This window comes from Phycodurus eques, chromosome 16 (genome assembly GCF_024500275.1).
Source record: "Phycodurus eques isolate BA_2022a chromosome 16, UOR_Pequ_1.1, whole genome shotgun sequence".
Taxonomy (NCBI): Eukaryota; Metazoa; Chordata; class Actinopteri; order Syngnathiformes; family Syngnathidae; genus Phycodurus; species Phycodurus eques.
The window spans coordinates 10,051,212-10,068,295 of NC_084540.1; the positions used below are offsets into that span (position 1 = coordinate 10,051,212).

The 17,084-nt window shown below is 41.3% G+C and overlaps 2 protein-coding genes across 2 annotated transcripts; one reads left to right on the top strand and one right to left on the bottom strand.

Moving 5' to 3' along the window:
- Nucleotides 1-774: 774 nt before the first annotated feature.
- Nucleotides 775-5,297, top strand: LOC133415286 (epithelial membrane protein 2-like). Its single transcript, XM_061701231.1, has 5 exons — nt 775-884; nt 2,197-2,284; nt 3,392-3,500; nt 4,006-4,146; nt 4,226-5,297. Exons 2-5 carry the CDS (start codon nt 2,207-2,209, stop codon nt 4,384-4,386), a joined length of 489 nt encoding a protein of 162 aa, XP_061557215.1. The 5' UTR covers nt 775-884; nt 2,197-2,206; the 3' UTR covers nt 4,387-5,297.
- A 662-nt stretch (nt 5,298-5,959) lies between these two features.
- Nucleotides 5,960-16,327, bottom strand: LOC133415285 (germ cell-specific gene 1-like protein). The gene is made up of 6 exons (XM_061701230.1): nt 16,261-16,327; nt 12,440-12,739; nt 8,510-8,557; nt 8,251-8,415; nt 8,041-8,152; nt 5,960-7,183 (listed from the first exon to the last, which is right to left on the bottom strand). The coding sequence occupies exons 2-6, from the start codon at nt 12,735-12,737 to the stop codon at nt 6,715-6,717; spliced, it is 1,092 nt and encodes a 363-aa protein (XP_061557214.1). The 5' UTR covers nt 12,738-12,739; nt 16,261-16,327; the 3' UTR covers nt 5,960-6,714.
- Nucleotides 16,328-17,084: the final 757 nt, after the last annotated feature.

Consider the following 17,084-nt stretch of genomic DNA (forward strand, 5'->3'; position numbering starts at 1 on the left):
CCTCTCTTTCCCACCCCTTTTTTCTCTCCTTCTTTCTCACTCAAGCTGCGACTTGCACTCATTTGCCCCCACCTCTTTCTCGATTGCAACCAACAACATTCTTTCTTCCTGAAACTCCTTCCTCTGAAACAAAAGCAGGATAAGAAGGGTGTTGATCCGGAAGAAATGCCACTGGAACCTTATGTTTCTGTTCGCTTGTGTTGATATATACTGCAATTATATACACGAAATGAATAAAAAAATATATATAAATATAAAAATTTGCGATAGTTTTCAGTGGCCTGTGGCCTTCTGGATTATTGGGCAAAGAAAATCCCAAACACACCCCACTATTCTCCAGTAGAAGCTGTTAAAGATGTAAAATCAGAGACATTCTGTTCAATTTATGCGCTCTTCCTGTAGGCGTAATGTCCAATACTTTTGTCTGTAAAGAGTGTGATTATGATTTGGCCGGTCTGTCACCATGGTAACCTGTGTACATTCATCAATGTCCACTGTTTGGGAGTTCCCCCACCAAACCTCAGTGAGTCATCTGCTGCCCTCCCACAACAAGATCGCCATCAGCTGAGTGACAAAGTCAGGGGACACCAAATGAGGAAAGTATGTTGCGTGAAAGCTGTGTGTGTTTGTGTGTGCGGACAGAAAGAAGAGGGGCTGGGCCGGCAGCACCGGGGAACGGCGGGGGTGCGAGGCGGGCGAGTACAAACTTGGGGCGGGTCGAAGACAACGAAACAGAGTGTTACTTTTTTGCGTCAGAGGAGACGAGAGGGGTGTGGACTTGAAAAAGAAGGTGGGGCAAAAGTAGGCGGACGGGTAGTCTCTCATGTTTGTACTTTGCCGGACTGAGTCCCAAATTAGTGCTGGAGACAGACGGCCATCAAACAGTAAGTTGAAGATTCCTATTTACTATCGCTAGACAACAATGATTAAGTTTGATGAATTGTTGTTTATTGTATTGAGTAGTTTAAAGGGTGACTGCGTGTACCCAGTAGTTCTTTATCAATAGTGTCTTTAAAAATGTCATTTAAGATGCTTCATAAACGTGTTCTACTTCTGTAGAGCTTTGAAATGTTTGGATTAATGTTGTTAAAAGTGTAGAGGAAAATTAAGTGTGTGTAAGGGTGGGTGCATGTTTTTCCATTTCAAGTGTCCAACTTCTTGGCATTCCTTCTTTGACATATTTTTCCAGTAACTTATTAAAACGGACAGAAAAAGACGTCTGTATTTGTGCTCCTCTCGCCTCAGGCACAGCTTATACAACACAAATATTTGGGAACTCAATCTCTCACTTTTCTGTAGCAGTGCAAGGCCGATACAAGGTGGGAAAACATTTATGTAGATGTGTCGGGCGTGAACACGTGTGTCGGCGTTCACGTTTGCAATCTTGGCTGTGTGCGTGCGTGCGTGCGTGAGACAGAGGGATTTGGCCCAACCCTTGACCGCTCCTTTTTACTGTGGAGAGAAGCAGCGCATTCCAGATGCGCCTCTTCCATACTTCACACCCAGTCTGACCACTGTAAAAAATACCAATAAAATCTAAAAAAAAAATAAATAAAAAAAAATATATATATATATATCCCCAAAAAAACCTGATTAAATATGTCATTAAAGTACTCACTCAGGGAGGGGCCACCTCTTTACATTGATGGAAATTACAATACATCTCGAACGTATGTTTTTTTTTTTTTGCTATGGGAGTGAGGATTTATGTGCAGAAATTCAAAATCGAGGAGGGATAAATTTAGGCCCAGTCACGTGGGGGAATATTCTTTACAGTTATTTTAAGGAGTGGCCGGTTTCTTGCAGGCGTCAGCAGGCAAGTCCGAACTCATCTTCCCGCCATTAGCTTTGCTCCTTCGAACACTCAAAGTTTCCTCAAGCATCGTCAAGATTTGGTTTGTTGTAGTTCGTCCTCACAAATAATTGTGCTTTGGCTATAACTCAAAGTAATTAGAAGTTAGAAAACCAAACGGATGAGTGTGAGCCAGGAACTGGCTTTGCTCTGCTCATGTGTATTTATGAAGATGGGTGTGTATGTGTGTGTCTTGGAGCTGACATTACTGGCTCATCTTCAGAAACCTAGCAGCCATATTTAACTTTTACTGTCTTCTTGTTTGGTTACAAATTAATGAGAAAATTATGCTGAAGTGCATTCAAAAAGCCGCACAACAACTTTGCTGTCCTCATCTCACACAGCACCGCCATCATGCTGATTCTCCTCGCCGCCATCTTTGCCCTGCACATCATAGGCATCATCCTACTCCTGGTGGCTACCATCGACAATGTAAGCGTTTGAGGTCATACGTACCTGTGCGCGCGCGCACTCACATGAACGTACAGCGTCCTCCTCGCCCGAAGGCTTAAATGCATGCCAGACCGCAGCAGAGTTCAAAATGACTGAGGCGCATCTCTGCAGTGGTATGTTTTGGTGACAGCAAAGAGACGCCCTGACGAGTGACTGGCAACCCTCTCATCACGCAAAGTCTTCATTTCCACTCAGGCCGTAGCCCAATGACTTACTCTTTTGGGGCCGCTCGGGGGGAGGGGCCATATTTGACATTTCACGGTGACAGATGGATGAAGCACGTACGTAGCTGTCACACTCTGTTATTGCTTCTGAATTGCAGGCGACACTCGAGGGAGACGGTGTGCCTGCACGTACTCGTCATTCACGCACAAATATGTGACATGGTTGCCTGCGTTGTAGTGAGCGCCGCATACCGAAGTGAAACTCGTGGAATGCCACACTGACCGACGCATTCCGCGCTCTGATTTTTGATTCCAAACATGTCAGAACACGAGGAGTAAACCATTCTTCATACGGTCCCGAGCAAAGTTTTCGACTGAACACTGAACTTCAACACGTTTTCCACTCTACGCACGCAAAGGGGAGCCGCAGGCGCTGATGCACTTTCAGTCATTTGTTGAACGGGACTAAAAAAAAGGCAAACTCACAAATCCAAAATGAGAACATCAGCAAAAAGCGACAGTGGCTCAAACCCACACCCAGATGCTTAGGACTAACCAGGCCGAGTTTCGACGTCACTCACTAGGCCATGCCCCTCAAAGGCACACATAGAGTTGTTGTCCCAACGTGCAGTAACTACACTTTATAAAACCACTTCACTTCTTTACTTTATGTCTTTTATTAGATTGTTATGCAATACAGTGCTATTTTTCTTTATTAAAATAAAAACAGCATGAATTTTTGGGGTGTTTTGGAGGAGCTGGAACAGATTAATGGCATTTTAATTTGTTTCAATGGAAAATATTGATTTGATATAGAGTTCTAGTGTTTGGTCACGGAATGAATCAAACTTGTTACACAAGATACCAAGGTAACGTTTGTACGAGACAAATGATCAAATTGTCTTTTTCCATTTTTCCTCAGGCTTGGTGGGTGACTGAAACCATATCTACTGATGTGTGGGCCCGGTGGGTATATATGAATGCAAAGTGGAACTACACTGATCTTCCAACAGGCTCACACTACCCACAGGGTAAGACACACTTATATCACTATCAGTCAGAGGGAGACCCTGTTTGTGTGCTACACATGCTAGTCCCCAATTTTCTTCCACCTTCAGCATTAACGGAGTCGTGGCTCAACCAATCAGCGTGCGAGTCAATTGTTCAAAGCAACAGCAGCGTCTTCTACCTCATTTGATTTCTGTACCGCATTGACGTTGCATTTTTTTTCCCAAATGAATTTAACCTTGAACAGGGTCAAACATTTGACACGCGCTTGTCATTTGACCGACATCAGTAATATTCAAGCCAAGTGCTGCACATATGTATTCTTACATCATCCGTGAACATTGATTCCACACGATTGTGGATCCCATGTGGCAATTTAAGCCGCCGTTGGTGACATTCCTTCGACGTATGCTGATGTTTAGTACCCTAATGATTGGAGTAGTGTAGGGTTATGTAACCCTGTCATACCCAACCAATATGTTGAGCATTTCCAAAGTACTGTATTGCTCTTTCTGACTCCCCCTGCAGACTACCTCCAGGCAGTGCAGGCCAGCTCAGTGCTCGCTTGTATATTCTCCATCCTGGGAATCGTTGTGTTTGTAGCTCAGCTCTTCACTTTGAGCAAAGGACAAAGGTTCACCATCTCTGGCATTTTCCAAGCGCTCGCCTGTAAGTTTGAGTCCGTTCTGTGTTTGTCTTGCAAGTGTATTCTTTCTATAACAACTGAATCGCTTCTCCATCACCTCAGGTCTCAGCATAATGATTGCAGCTTCCATCTACACAGACCGCTTCCATCTTGATGAGAGTTTAGGTTCATACGGTCACTGCTACATCCTTGCATGGATCTCCTTCGCGCTCACATTCATCTCTGCCGTCACTTACTTTGTGCTACGCAAGAAGACTGCATGAGAATAATAGTAAAGTTAACACCATCAACCCAAAAACGTTAGACTGGATCGAGTCTTTTGGCAAAAACCTGATCTTTAGTTACTGAGCAATAGCAAATTGTAACATTCCACGATGGCAGTAAAACATAGGCACAACCGATTTAAGTGGTGTTGGAGTGTAATATTATTTCCAGATAGTTTGGTCTAAGTATGCGTACGATGCTAAAAGAAATTAAGATCCATTTCCAGCAACAAAACAGGCTTTGACAAGTCCAATCTGTGGTCTTCCTTGTACGTACATTTAAATATGGATATAAGTAGATAAATAAAAAGGGGTGACTATTATTTTTCAAGTTTTTTTTCCCCATTATTTTATTGTAAGTTTATCAACTTAAATTCATATATTTTCTATGGTCTTGTTTCATGATAAGTGTTACGAAAACTAATTCTGGTGCTGCCCCAACATGAAGACATCAGCCCAAAATGACATGTTGTAGATTTGAGGGTTATTCAATGACAGGACAATGCAATGTCAATATAGCTCAAGCAATATTTATGTGTCAAGGTTGTGTTTGATTTGGAATTATTTAATATTAGAAAGAGTATAAAAGTACGAATTCTAAAGACAAAAACCTCCATCATTTTAAATCCCTTCTAAATTATCTTTTTCCATTTAGTGCTTCAAGAAAATGTTAACACTTTGCTATGGTAAAAACAACAAATGAACAAACGATCTTAAAATGTAGACCTTCACTGCCTTTTAAATGTCATTGCTGACTTAGGAATTGACACACAAAACTGCCTTTACATACTATATGTAAATATGTTTCCTTTTATTCTTTGTGTATCTAATGTTGTTTTATTTTGTTGTTTCTCATCATGGATGACAATGATTTTTACTATAATAAAAAAAAAAGGATTTCCAACCAATAATTGCAATTTGATGGGTTTCTTCTACAACCCCAATTCCAATGAAGTTGGGACGTTGTGTTAAACATAAAAACGGAATACAACGATTTGCAAATCATGTTCAACCTATATTTAATTGAATACACTACAAAGACAAGATATTTAATGTTCAAACTGATGAACTTTATTGTTTTGAGCAAATAATCATTAACATAGAATTTTATGGCTGCAACACGTTCCACAAAAGCTGGAACAGGTGGCAAGAAAGACTGAGAAAGTTAAGGAATGCTCATCAAACACCTGTTTGGAACATCCCACAGGTGAACAGGCTAATTGGGAACAGGTGGGTGGCATGATTGGGTATAAAAGGAGCTTCCCTGAATTGCTCAGTCATTCACAAGCAAAGATGGGGCGAGGTTCACCTCTTTGTGAACAAGTGCGTGAGAAAATAGTCGAACAGTTTAAGGACAATGTTCCTCAACGTACAATTGCAAGGAATTTAGGGATTTCATCATCGACGGTCCATAATATCATCAAAAGGTTCAGAGGATCTGGAGAAAAAGTAAGCGGCAAGGCCGAAAACCAACATTGAATGCCCGTGACCTTCGATCCCTCAGGCGGCACTGCATCAAAAACCCACATCAATGTGTAAAGGATATCACCACGTGGGCTCAGGAACACTTCAGAAAACCAATGTCGGTGTATACAGTTGGGCGCTACAGCCGTAAGTGCAACTTGAAACTATACTATGCAAATGAACATTAAATGAACACTAAATATCTTGTCTTTGTAGTGTATTCAATTAAATATAGGGTGAGCATGATTTGCAAATCATTGTATTCTGTTTTTATTTATGTTTAACACGACGTCCAAACTTCATTGGAATTGGGGTTGTAATAGCGAATAATCTTACACCACATTTCCATTATGATACCAACTTTTCTTGAGTCAACTCTTTTGGGCAGCTGCATCCTGTCATCAACAGTACTTCCATTGCACCCAAGTGGATATTAAATGCTTTCACAGCTATGTGCTTTCTCTGGTCCCAATCATCTGACTTGGGTACAGGCACCATGAGTTCAGTTTTCAACTCAGCGATGGTGTGAGTGGTAGTTTAAATGGTTGTCTGTCTCTGTATATCACCTGTGATTGACTCGTGACCATTGCAGGGTGTAGCCTACCTTTTGCCTGAAATCAGCTGCGATAGGCTCCAGCTCCCCGTGAGCCTCAACAAGATAAGCGGTAAAGAAAATTGATGTATGGATAGTCTAACAAGATACAGGATTGGATCGCTTTAAAAACACAACTGCACTTTTGTTTTGAACCGTAACCAGGCTGCTGATTTATTTGGTCTGCACCTGAGTTCTGTTACTGTGCTCACCCCTGACCAAATGAACTGCACCGAGGAGAAACCTATACTCTACTATCGTGCCATAAGAGTTCAAAGAGGGCTGTAGTACTCCTGTGGCGTGTAAAGAGGGACCATGTTCTCCTTGTGACCTGTCAGGAGCCCGTGGACAACAACAGGCGAGCTGGTTGAATGAGAAGGAGATGGGAGGGACAAACGGTGCAAAGAGGACACGGACGGAGGGCGGGAGGATGGAGTAGGGAAGGACATCGAGTGGGATAGAGGAATGGAGTGGGAAGGCTTACCGGGCGGTGGTAACTTGGTTGATGACTGCTCGTAGTAAGGGGACAAATGGGAGATTTGCGCGTGGGACTGGGGATAAGCGTGGACCATGCCAGCGTTTGGTGCAATGAAGTAAGGAGCTGGGGGCAAAAGCCCTACAAAGTTGAAGGGGTTGAGGCTGGAGTTAAGTCGGGCTCCCACCATCAGGACTTTCTTTGTGTAGTTGTTCAGGGTGGAGACGCCGGCTGACATGCAGATAGTGAAGGCAAACCAGGCCATACTGAAGGAAACACACAAAAGGAATATGCTAACTACAGCACTACAAACATCCAGCATTCTCATTTGAGATAAAGGGCATCATGCAAAACAAATATTTTTCACCTGATCTGAGAGCAATTATGAATCGGTAGTACATATGAATGGGCACTCATGATTGCTGTGATTCTAATTACGTTGAGTCTATGACAACAACACACAGAATTTGAATGAAAATACAAAACAAATAAAACTGATCTATGTTCTGTTTTGGCAATAACTAATTTGTACTGTACACTGTTTGGCAACCTTCTGTTCGAATACCTACAGTAGTGTAATGGTAGTTGGGGTGGGGCTACAAACTTGGCAGTCTTGATTCCTCTCGACACAGGAATGGGTTGGGAAAACAAATGCTTTCTGCCAATGAAGCTTGTTTTCAGAATACTTTACGTACCTTTCCATTATGATTGACACTCCAGGGGAACGTTGCCAAAAAGTGGTATGATAATTGATATAGTACCTTTCACAACATTTGAAAAGTATACGGTACACAACAGACCTGCACTGCTTGGAAGAAGAAAATCTTACAACTGAGTACACCCGAGCCTGGAAGAGCGATTCATCATAAACTTAAGTGTGCGGTGTACGGTGCAAGGTGTACACATACTACAATGAACAGGCTTAATATGAGCACTCCACTCTTTAGATGTCTCTGAAAGATTGAGTGATTGTCATGAGGTGTGGGGGTGTTGAGTGATTTGCCCCTCATCATGTATAGAGCCGCTCACATTTTGAAAAGTCAAAAGGTTAAAAATCAGTAGGTGTGTAACCGGTTTAAAGGTCTGGCCATCCAGTGTGAGTTTATGTGTGTAATGGACTCACTAAAAGGCCCAAGAATAGCCGTAACTGTGGGGCTTGAAGTCCTCTGGGCCAATGGACACTGTCGTCTGAAACACCTGCATGAACATCATGTGACCCACCATTCCAAGCAGACCTGGGGAGGCCCAAACAGAGACAACCCAAATGAAATACAACTGAATATCACAGGCATTGGTACTGTATGTCATATTGTCCGTAAAACCAGTTCTGCACCTCCCAGGACTGTGAAGACCGCAGCAAACGCGTTGAGCAGCTGGCCCCAACGCTGCGTGGAGGGGAACCAGGCCCTGATGCACAACTGCACAGACAGCAGTATGCAGCTGATGAACAGCAGACCCACGTACATGAGCTCCAAGGACAGCGACAACCACATCATTGCTGAGAGGCCAGAGACATAATGAGAGAATGACGAAGCTTCATAAAGAATTTACAAGCGGTTCACAATGTGAGCAGAGGAAACAAAGCAATTCACCTTTTTCAGATCCTGGAGTCAAAGTGTGGAACCCTCGACACTTCTCCTCTGGAACCGAAATTTTGGAAATGTTATAGTTGAGTGGAAGTCATACAATTTTGAAGTTGACCAAATTATGCTTACAAAAATACACTTCTGAAGTCATCCATGATTTCACATGGGACTTCAGCTCAATGAGCGTCGAAAGATCCCACATGATGGTGCCAAAGCCCTGTCTAAGTGGGAATTGGTCTCAAGAAAGTATGTTGAAGTGATATGGGAACAGACCAGCCTGTATACTGTATATGTTGGGGAGGAGCTAAATTTAGCATATCACTGATGGCGTAATGGTACACTCACCTGACAGCGTGGGTTCAGTTCCCAGTCAGTGACGGTATGAATGTGAGTGCGAATGGTTGTCAGTGTCTATATGTGCCCTGCGACTGACTGGCGACCAGTTCAGGGTGTAGTCCGCCTTTCGCCCGAGGTCAGCTGGGATAGGCTCCAGCGCCCCGCGACCCTAACCAGGATAAGCGGTGTTGAAAATGAATGGATGGATAAATTTAGCCTCGGTTGTTATGGTGAGTCTTTGCCGCACGTGCGTCTACACGTGCAGTTCGAAATGATATGAAACTGTTTGGGGGGGATCATATTTTGTGGTATATTTGTCGTTTAAAGTATTATATAGGCAATTCTAAAAAGATTTAGGGGCGACGACAATTGTTTTTTTTCTCGCTGTCGGCGGTAGGACTCTGTCGCAGGGGATTATTGTATCGCAAAAAGCCAAATACAGTATGTGCAAAATACACTTGTGGAGGTATGCCTTAGAGCAGGGGTGTCAAAATCAAATTCACGGTCGGCCAAAATAAAAAAAGTGGGACGTCGCGGGCCAAACTGAATATTTAATGAAAAATCACTGCGATGTGCATGTTTCCCTTGTCTGCAGAAATGAAGCGTTAAAGTTTATCATTGACAACAAACTTAAATTTTGCTTAAACACTGAATCTGGAATAAACAAACTTTAATATTATAAACACGAGAAATCTAATTTGCGATAAAAGACATCAGTGGTATTTGTTTGTTGTTTTGTATTTAAATAGATAACAGTGAATTCTGTCTGTCTCTCTATCTTCTATTTATCTATCTCCAACTAGCTTTCTTTTTTATGTACATCTTTTTTCAAAGGCCAACAACAAAACAACCCCCAAAAAATAAGAATACCCTTTAATAAAAATCCAAACTTCAAACTATTAACAGTCCTTACCTAGGAGTTGATAAAGGGCATTAAAAAAAAAAACCAATTCAATTATGTTATGTTCTTGGTTACAGCCACGTTGCTCTGCACACAACAAACAGGTCTGTCTTTTACTTTAGTGAACAGGCAATCTTGGACGTGAACAGTTTTCCATCTTTCATTGGGCCATTTTGCCTTAGCACATTGGAGAAAGAGCACAAAAAAATATGACGAGGTGGTGGAGATTTTAGCGACTGACAAAGAATAGGTTCCACCCAAAAAACTGCGAATAGGAAATTCACAAATAGCGAACAATTAATAGGTGGGGGATTACTGTACAATCACAGATACAAGTGATGAGCATAATTACTGATGTAAAGGCAGACTTTTGAGAGGGATCTTATATTGAATCTCACTATTGTATATTATAGAGATTTATCTAACATCCACATTTCAGCTTTTATTTTCAGGTATGTACATTTGGATCGCATACAACAACTTGAAGAAGAAGACAAAGAAGATTATTTGTAATAAAACACCACATTTTCAGGTCAGGGTATTGCAAATGAAAATACTGACTGTAACATTTAGCTGCATATCCTTCACCAAACATTTGCATTCTTCTTTTGTGATTTCGTAAGATGTTTTTTTTTTTTAGGTGAGGGGGGGGGGGAATCCCCCTTTGTCCCCTCTTTAGCAAGTAAAATGCATGCTCGATAGGGTTTTAAATCCAAAGATTCACTTGGCCAGTCTACAACCTTCCACTTATTTTCCCTGATCAACTTCGTATACATGAAGTCTTCACAGGCAAAACCCAAATCTGAAACTGAACAGACATTCAGTGCTATTTATTGTTTGAATAATCAGTGTCATACGACACACCTTGGCAACAAAACACAGCTGTCACTCAAATGTTCTTATATAGTTCCCCCTCCCCCCCCATTACAAAAGCTATAAGCTATGAGTTATCTTCTAAGTTGTGTAACAGATGTACTGTAGATGTAAATTCTTTACATGGAAATAAGATGAAATGTTGATCTCTTGTGTCATATTCATCTTGTGATGTCAAACCCAAATGTAGTCATTCTACAGCAAGAACAAAGGAATTTGCCTCTCTATTCCAATAATTTTGGAGAGGGGTATAAATGACCACTTACGTCAGTATCATTCAAAGATTAAGAAAAAAAACAACAACAACAAATCAGCTGATACTCAGACCGCAGCCGGTGTTTGTTGTATCCTATTGACCTTTTGCTCTCCGGATTTCTGATCCATGATTGAGGCATTCTGCTGAAGACTAAATCTCCACAAGCAGAAGACACACTTAAAATAATCCCCTTTAGGGCTGAGCACACGCACGCACACACGCACTACATGTACACACACACGCACACACAAATTCCAACGAACACAGGCCGGGAGCTCAGTCCCTATTATCACCTTGGATTTCCTCTCCCTCTACGACCCAATTTGCTGTCTTCGCTTCCTGTTTTTTTGTGGATCCTCATCTCACCTTGAGAATAATGCTGTGCTACACCCATGTTAATACCAGTGAAAACCCCACGACTGTGGCACTGATTGCTAACTATAACCATTTTTGTGCATTAATGTAAGGAGCTCTCGTTTATTCAATTCCTTGCCTTTCAAAGCGCCTGACCGAAATCTGCAAAATCTAATGAGATACAACCAAATGAGTTATGTCGAAAATTCTGCCTTTTCAAGGATAATGATGCTCGTTTTTCTTCCCCAATATGAACAATACATTTATTAATGTGGCTGTAGGACTGCATTGGATTTCTGAACTGTCTTTATATTGGATCCAACAATGGCGTGCCCTGCATTTGGTACCTGGGCCTTCAGTGGGGATTTACTAAACTTAATCCACCTCTTAATACTATCATGTCATAATTACAGAAACCATCAATGCTATACAAAAACGTAATAACTATAATTTATCTATCTACATGACAAAAAAATATAAATAAATAAATTAATTAAAACATTCCATCTAAATGCTGATTATTAAATGGATTCATGTGTGTCGATCATAACTGACAAGTTTTGCTCTGACCAACCAATCAGATGACGGAACAATTTTGATATTATTATGGACCAGCAAGTGAATTTGAAATTGGATTTGTTAAAGTAACAGTTCCATTGTGAATCTAGTTTAATTTTACGTCAGCCAACACTACTGATTCTGAAGGCCCTGGGCAGATGAGATTAACATGGCTGCACATAGAGACTGAATTCTGATTGGACAAAAAAAAAATGCTATGAAATTAGGAGAATAAACTGTTGGCAGTCATGTATCAAATATTGGAATTTAGGTTGTAAATAAATGTAGGTCAGCGTGTGGTGTCAGTTTAAGCCTCGCTGGCCCTGTCTGCTCACCACTGGTATTGAGCTAATAGGAGCAAAATATTAGGAACGGCTCTCAGGATGATACACTGTAGTTTATGACTGCAAACTACAATCATAAAAATAAATACTGTACATTATAAAACGAATATCTCTCTGACAGTTTCAATCCAAACATCATTATCTTTGTATTGGCAGAATTATAAACAGCTCTGGCACTGGTTATCGTTCAGTTTCATAAGAGTACCAACTAATGTTGTGTCTTTGTCATCTGTTATTTGACTAATTTACATTTTCCCAACATTTCACAGCATCCTTGCACTGCTTGAATCATGTGTTGTGTTTTGAACCCTCACCCCATTCATCTGTGTAGATGTTCTCCTCACAAGTGATAAACAGACCCGTGTGGAACACGGGGAAGACGAAGCGGTCGTCTCCCGTCTCCCAGGAGAACTGGATGCGGGAGGAGTTGGACACGCCGGGAACTGGGATACATTTGCTATGCTTGATGGGTGAACACAGAGGCTTGGGGAGCTTCTGTTTACCCACACACCAGTAGGAGGACATGAGCGCCATGGCAGCCAGGCAGAGAGACAGAACAGTCTGGATGAAGGAGAGCGGAGGGGAGCGCATTTGCTGTAGCAACGCCATCATGCCTGTGTGTAGGAGACATTGGTGAAGGGATGCAGAGAGACATCTTTGGCAAGAAAAACGAAAATGAAGTTTTGAAATATTGTCCTCTATGGGGGAAAGAAACGTCTTCAGAAAGCATGACATGGACTGACTATCAATTTGTACTTTTTGTCCCCCTGTACACATACAGCTTTATATTCTGGTTATGGAAAAATATCCTACTGTACAGGATAGGGGAATTATTGGTCCTAGCATCATGTGTTGATCAAATTTGTGATTTAAGGCATTTTCAGATTTCAAATGGGGGCCCAGCAATCTTTTCGTTTGAGAATCAGCTTTCCCCATTGAAACGAATGCAAATAGTATCATTCCGTTCCAGCCTCCCAAGGAAAAACAACAAAAAGTTTGTAATGTGTTAAGAAAACATATATATTATATTAAATATTATACTTTGTAAAAACATACAGTCATGACGTGATTAATTAGAATGTAAAGAATTAAAGTTTTTGCTCCAATTCAATGGATATTGTGTTGCTGTTTCTGGTGTGCGTGCCTTGGCCACCTGCAATTATATACTGACATTGAGCCCTCAGTCCTCAGTAAGCCACAGTAAAATTGACCGTTCTTCGCAGAGGATAAAGAATACATGCCTGTGAATGTTGTTATATCATCTTGCTAAATGTGTTGCTCCAACCACCTATCTAAAGCTATGTGGTTGTTTCAAAAATAGTCATCAATGAAGTAGCGACCACATTCCCCCCCCAGATTTATGTATCCATATTTTAAAGCTGAATGAACCTCCCCAGACTCTTACTAATTTTCACCACATGCCTATTAACCTCTACAATATGGTTATAAACACTTTCAATACTCTCAAACACCTTTTAAACTCTTAAACATACAATACTGCACAGTGGTAGGCGCAGAATGGCAGCCACACTTCAGGCAGACCCCCTCATTCACTCCTCAGGTGTGACTGAGGAGTGAATGAATAATTTATGCAATTGTAAAGGATCTTTTGAGTTCCTAGAAAAGCGCTACGTAAGTGTAATGCAAGATATTATTACTATTATTATTATTATTATTATTACTGTTTACAGGCGGCACGGTCGCTGACTGGTTAGCACATTTGCCTCACAGTTCTGAGGACCGTTGATGTTCTCCCCGTGCCTGCGTGGGGTACTCCAGTTTCCTCCCACATCCCCAAAACATGCGTGGTAGGTTGATTGAAGACTCTAAATTGCCCGTAGGTGTGAATGAGTGCGCAAATGGTTGTTTGTTTACAACCCCCAATTCCAATGAAGTTGGGACCTTGTGTTCAACATAAATAAAAACAGAACACAATGATTTTTTCAAATCATGGTTAACCTATATTTAATTGAATTCACTACAAAGACAAGATATTTAATGTTCAAACTGATAAACTTTATTGTTTTTAGCAAATAATCGTTAACTTTGAATTTTATGGCCTGCAACACGTTCCAAAAAAGCTTTGACAGGCTCATGTTTAGCACTATGTAACATCACCTTCTTAAAAAAAACATTCAATAAACGTTTGGGAACTGAGGACACTAATTGTTGAAGCTTTGTAGGTGGAATTCTTTCCCATTCTTGCTTGATGTACAGCTTCAGCTGTTCAACAGTCCGGGGTCTCCGTTGTCGTATTTTACGCTTCATAATGCGCCACACATTTTCAATGGGAGACAGGTCTGGACTGCAGGCAGGCCAGTCTAGTAGCCGCACTCTTTTACTACGAAGCCACGCTGTTGTAATACGTGTGGAATCTGGTTTGGCATTGTCTTGCTGAAATAAGCAGGGGCGTCCATGAAAAAGACATTGCTTGGATGGCAGCATATGTTTCTCCGAAACCTGTATGTACCTTTCAGCATTAATGGTGCCTTCACAAATGTGTAAGTTACCCATGCCATTGGCACGAACACATCCCCATACCATCACAGATGCTGGCTTTTGAACTTTGCGTCCATAACAGTACGGATGGTTCTTTTCCTCTTTGGCCCGGAGGACACGACGTCCACAATTTCCAAAAACAATTTGAAATGGGGACTCGTCGGACCACAGAACACTTTTCTACTTTGCATCAGTCCATCTGAGATGAGCTCGGGTCCAGAGAAGCCGGCGCCGTTTCTGGGTGTTGTTGATAAATGACTTTTGCTTTGCATAGTAGAGTTTTAAGTTGCACTTACGGATGTAGCGCCAAACTGTAGTTACGGACATTGGTTTTCTGAAGTGTTCCTGAGCCCATGTGGTGATATCCTTTACACATTGATGTTTTTTTTATGCAGTGCCGCCTGAGGGATCGAAGGTCACGGGCGTTCAATGTTGGTTTTCGGCCTTGCCGCTTACATGCAGTGATTTCTCCAGATTCTCTGAACCTTTTGATGATGATATGGACCGTAGATGATGAAATCCTTAAATTCCGTGCAATTGAACGTTGAGTAACATTGTCCTTATACTGTTCGACTATTTTCTCACGCACTTGTTCACAAAGAGGTGAACCTCACCCCATCTTTGCTTGTGAATGACTGAGCAATTGAGGGAAGCTCCTTTTCAATCATGGCACTCACCTGTTCCCAATTAGCCTGTTCACCTGTGGGATGTTCCAAACAGGTGTTTGATGAGCATTCCTTAACTTTCTCAGTCTTTCTTGCCACCTGTCCCAGCTTTTTTGGAACGTGTTGCAGCCATAAAATTCTAAGTTAATGATTATTTTCTAAAAACAAAGTTTATCAGTTTCAACATTAAGTATCTTGTCTTTGTAGTGTATTCAATTAGATATAGGTTGAACATGATTTGCAAATCATTGTATTCTGTTTTTATTTATGTTTAAAACAACGTCCCAACTCAATTGGAATTGCGGTTGTGTATGTGCCCTGCGATTGGCTGGCGACCAGGTGTACCCTGTACTCGCCCGAAGATAGCTGGGATAAGCTCCAGCACGCCCGCGACCCCTAATGAGGATAATCTTGCAGGCAAGAACGTTTTTTTTTTCGTGTCACCACTGGTCATTTAAATCGGGATATTTACGCGTTACTGTCAGTTTTGACAGTTTAGTTATTTACGGTAGTTCTTGGCCACGACGGAGAGGCGTAGTTGAATGTGCGTGAAATGATAATTTGCTCATAAAAGTTGGCTTACACCTGGACAATTTGACGCCCCCCCCCCCTGACTTTTGTGGAAGGCCCTTTCTATTCCAACATTACTGTCACAGAGTATAAAAGCAAAGTCCAATTTGGTGTGCGATTCAGTCATGCCTCTTGAAGAATAACATGCTGTCAGTTTCCAAGTAAAATAACCTTTGTCTGTTTACTTAAAATGATTTATTAAGGTTTTCAAAAAAGAAGGTACAGGCTTTTAGACAATTTAAGGTCTGGCAAAAAAAAAAAAATCCTGACAGAAAAGTAGAGAAAACATCCGGTAATTGGAGATCAATTAGGAGCAAATTAGAAGAGAAAATGTCAATTTCTCCACCAGGTTTAATTTAACTTGAGTAACCTTTGATTATAAATAAGAAAAATGCACTCACCTTCTGCTGCTTCTCTACGTTTGTCATTCCTGCTCCACTTCCAGTCTGCTCTCCCTCTTCATCATATAGTGAGGAGTGCTAAATGAGGAAGCCAGTAGTCAGACACAACTGTGTGCATGTTCCACACACACACACACACACTCCACTTCTTTAATCCATATTAATCCAAACTCTTTTCCATCTGTTTTCTTTTTGGCTCCGCAACTATCCCATTCATCTCCTCTCCTCATCATCACCGCCGCCGCCTCCTATCCCCTGTGGTCTCCTTCCTCTGTTTTGATCGGGACATCAGCGTGACCTTGACATGATGAAAATGTGGCAAATATAGAGTAATACATGAACATTGCTTTGCACCGCCATCTTTTTCCCTGATTACGACTGCGTTTGAGTCTGAGAGGTGGTGACACCAAGGGAGACCTCCAACGACGACTTATTTAACAACTCCACTCATTTCACCACAAAGATTTATGTTGTTTTCAGCAGAAGTTAAGGCATCAGTCACTCTGAAAACCAAATTTATCTGTAACTAGTGGCCCTTACTATGTTAACCTAACATAGAGTGGTCACTTGCATTTACATTTCTTCTTCCATTGTAGAGGATGGCAATTGCATTTCACAACCTCACAATATTTTAAATAACTTTTTTTTTTTTTTTGCAAAAATGGAAAATTCTATCCAGTTTCTAAATATTGTATTCTTAAATGCTATTTCATATAAGTTTGATGCAGTGCCAAACGCATAACACTGATGCCATGATGTCCGCTAGCCCAGTGGCGTTGCTAAGCTTTATGGGGGCTTCAGCCCTCCTAAAAACTTGTCAAGCC

Bases quoted from the DNA above. Each gene is read 5' to 3' on its own strand.
- LOC133415286 (XM_061701231.1), top strand. From the start codon at position 2,207: ATGCTGATTCTCCTCGCCGCCATCTTTGCCCTGCACATCATAGGCATC. The intron at 2,285-3,391 runs GTAAGCGTTTGA...ATTTTTCCTCAG, and splicing joins TGGTGGCTACCATCGACAAT to GCTTGGTGGGTGACTGAAAC. The intron at 3,501-4,005 runs GTAAGACACACT...CTCCCCCTGCAG, and splicing joins AGGCTCACACTACCCACAGG to ACTACCTCCAGGCAGTGCAG.
- LOC133415285 (XM_061701230.1), bottom strand. From the start codon at position 12,737: ATGATGGCGTTGCTACAGCAAATGCGCTCCCCTCCGCTCTCCTTCATC. The intron at 8,558-12,439 runs GTGAGGGTTCAA...TTTCGGTTCCAG, and splicing joins CATCTACACAGATGAATGGG to AGGAGAAGTGTCGAGGGTTC. The intron at 7,184-8,040 runs GTGAGTCCATTA...TGTTTCCTTCAG, and splicing joins GGCTATTCTTGGGCCTTTTA to TATGGCCTGGTTTGCCTTCA.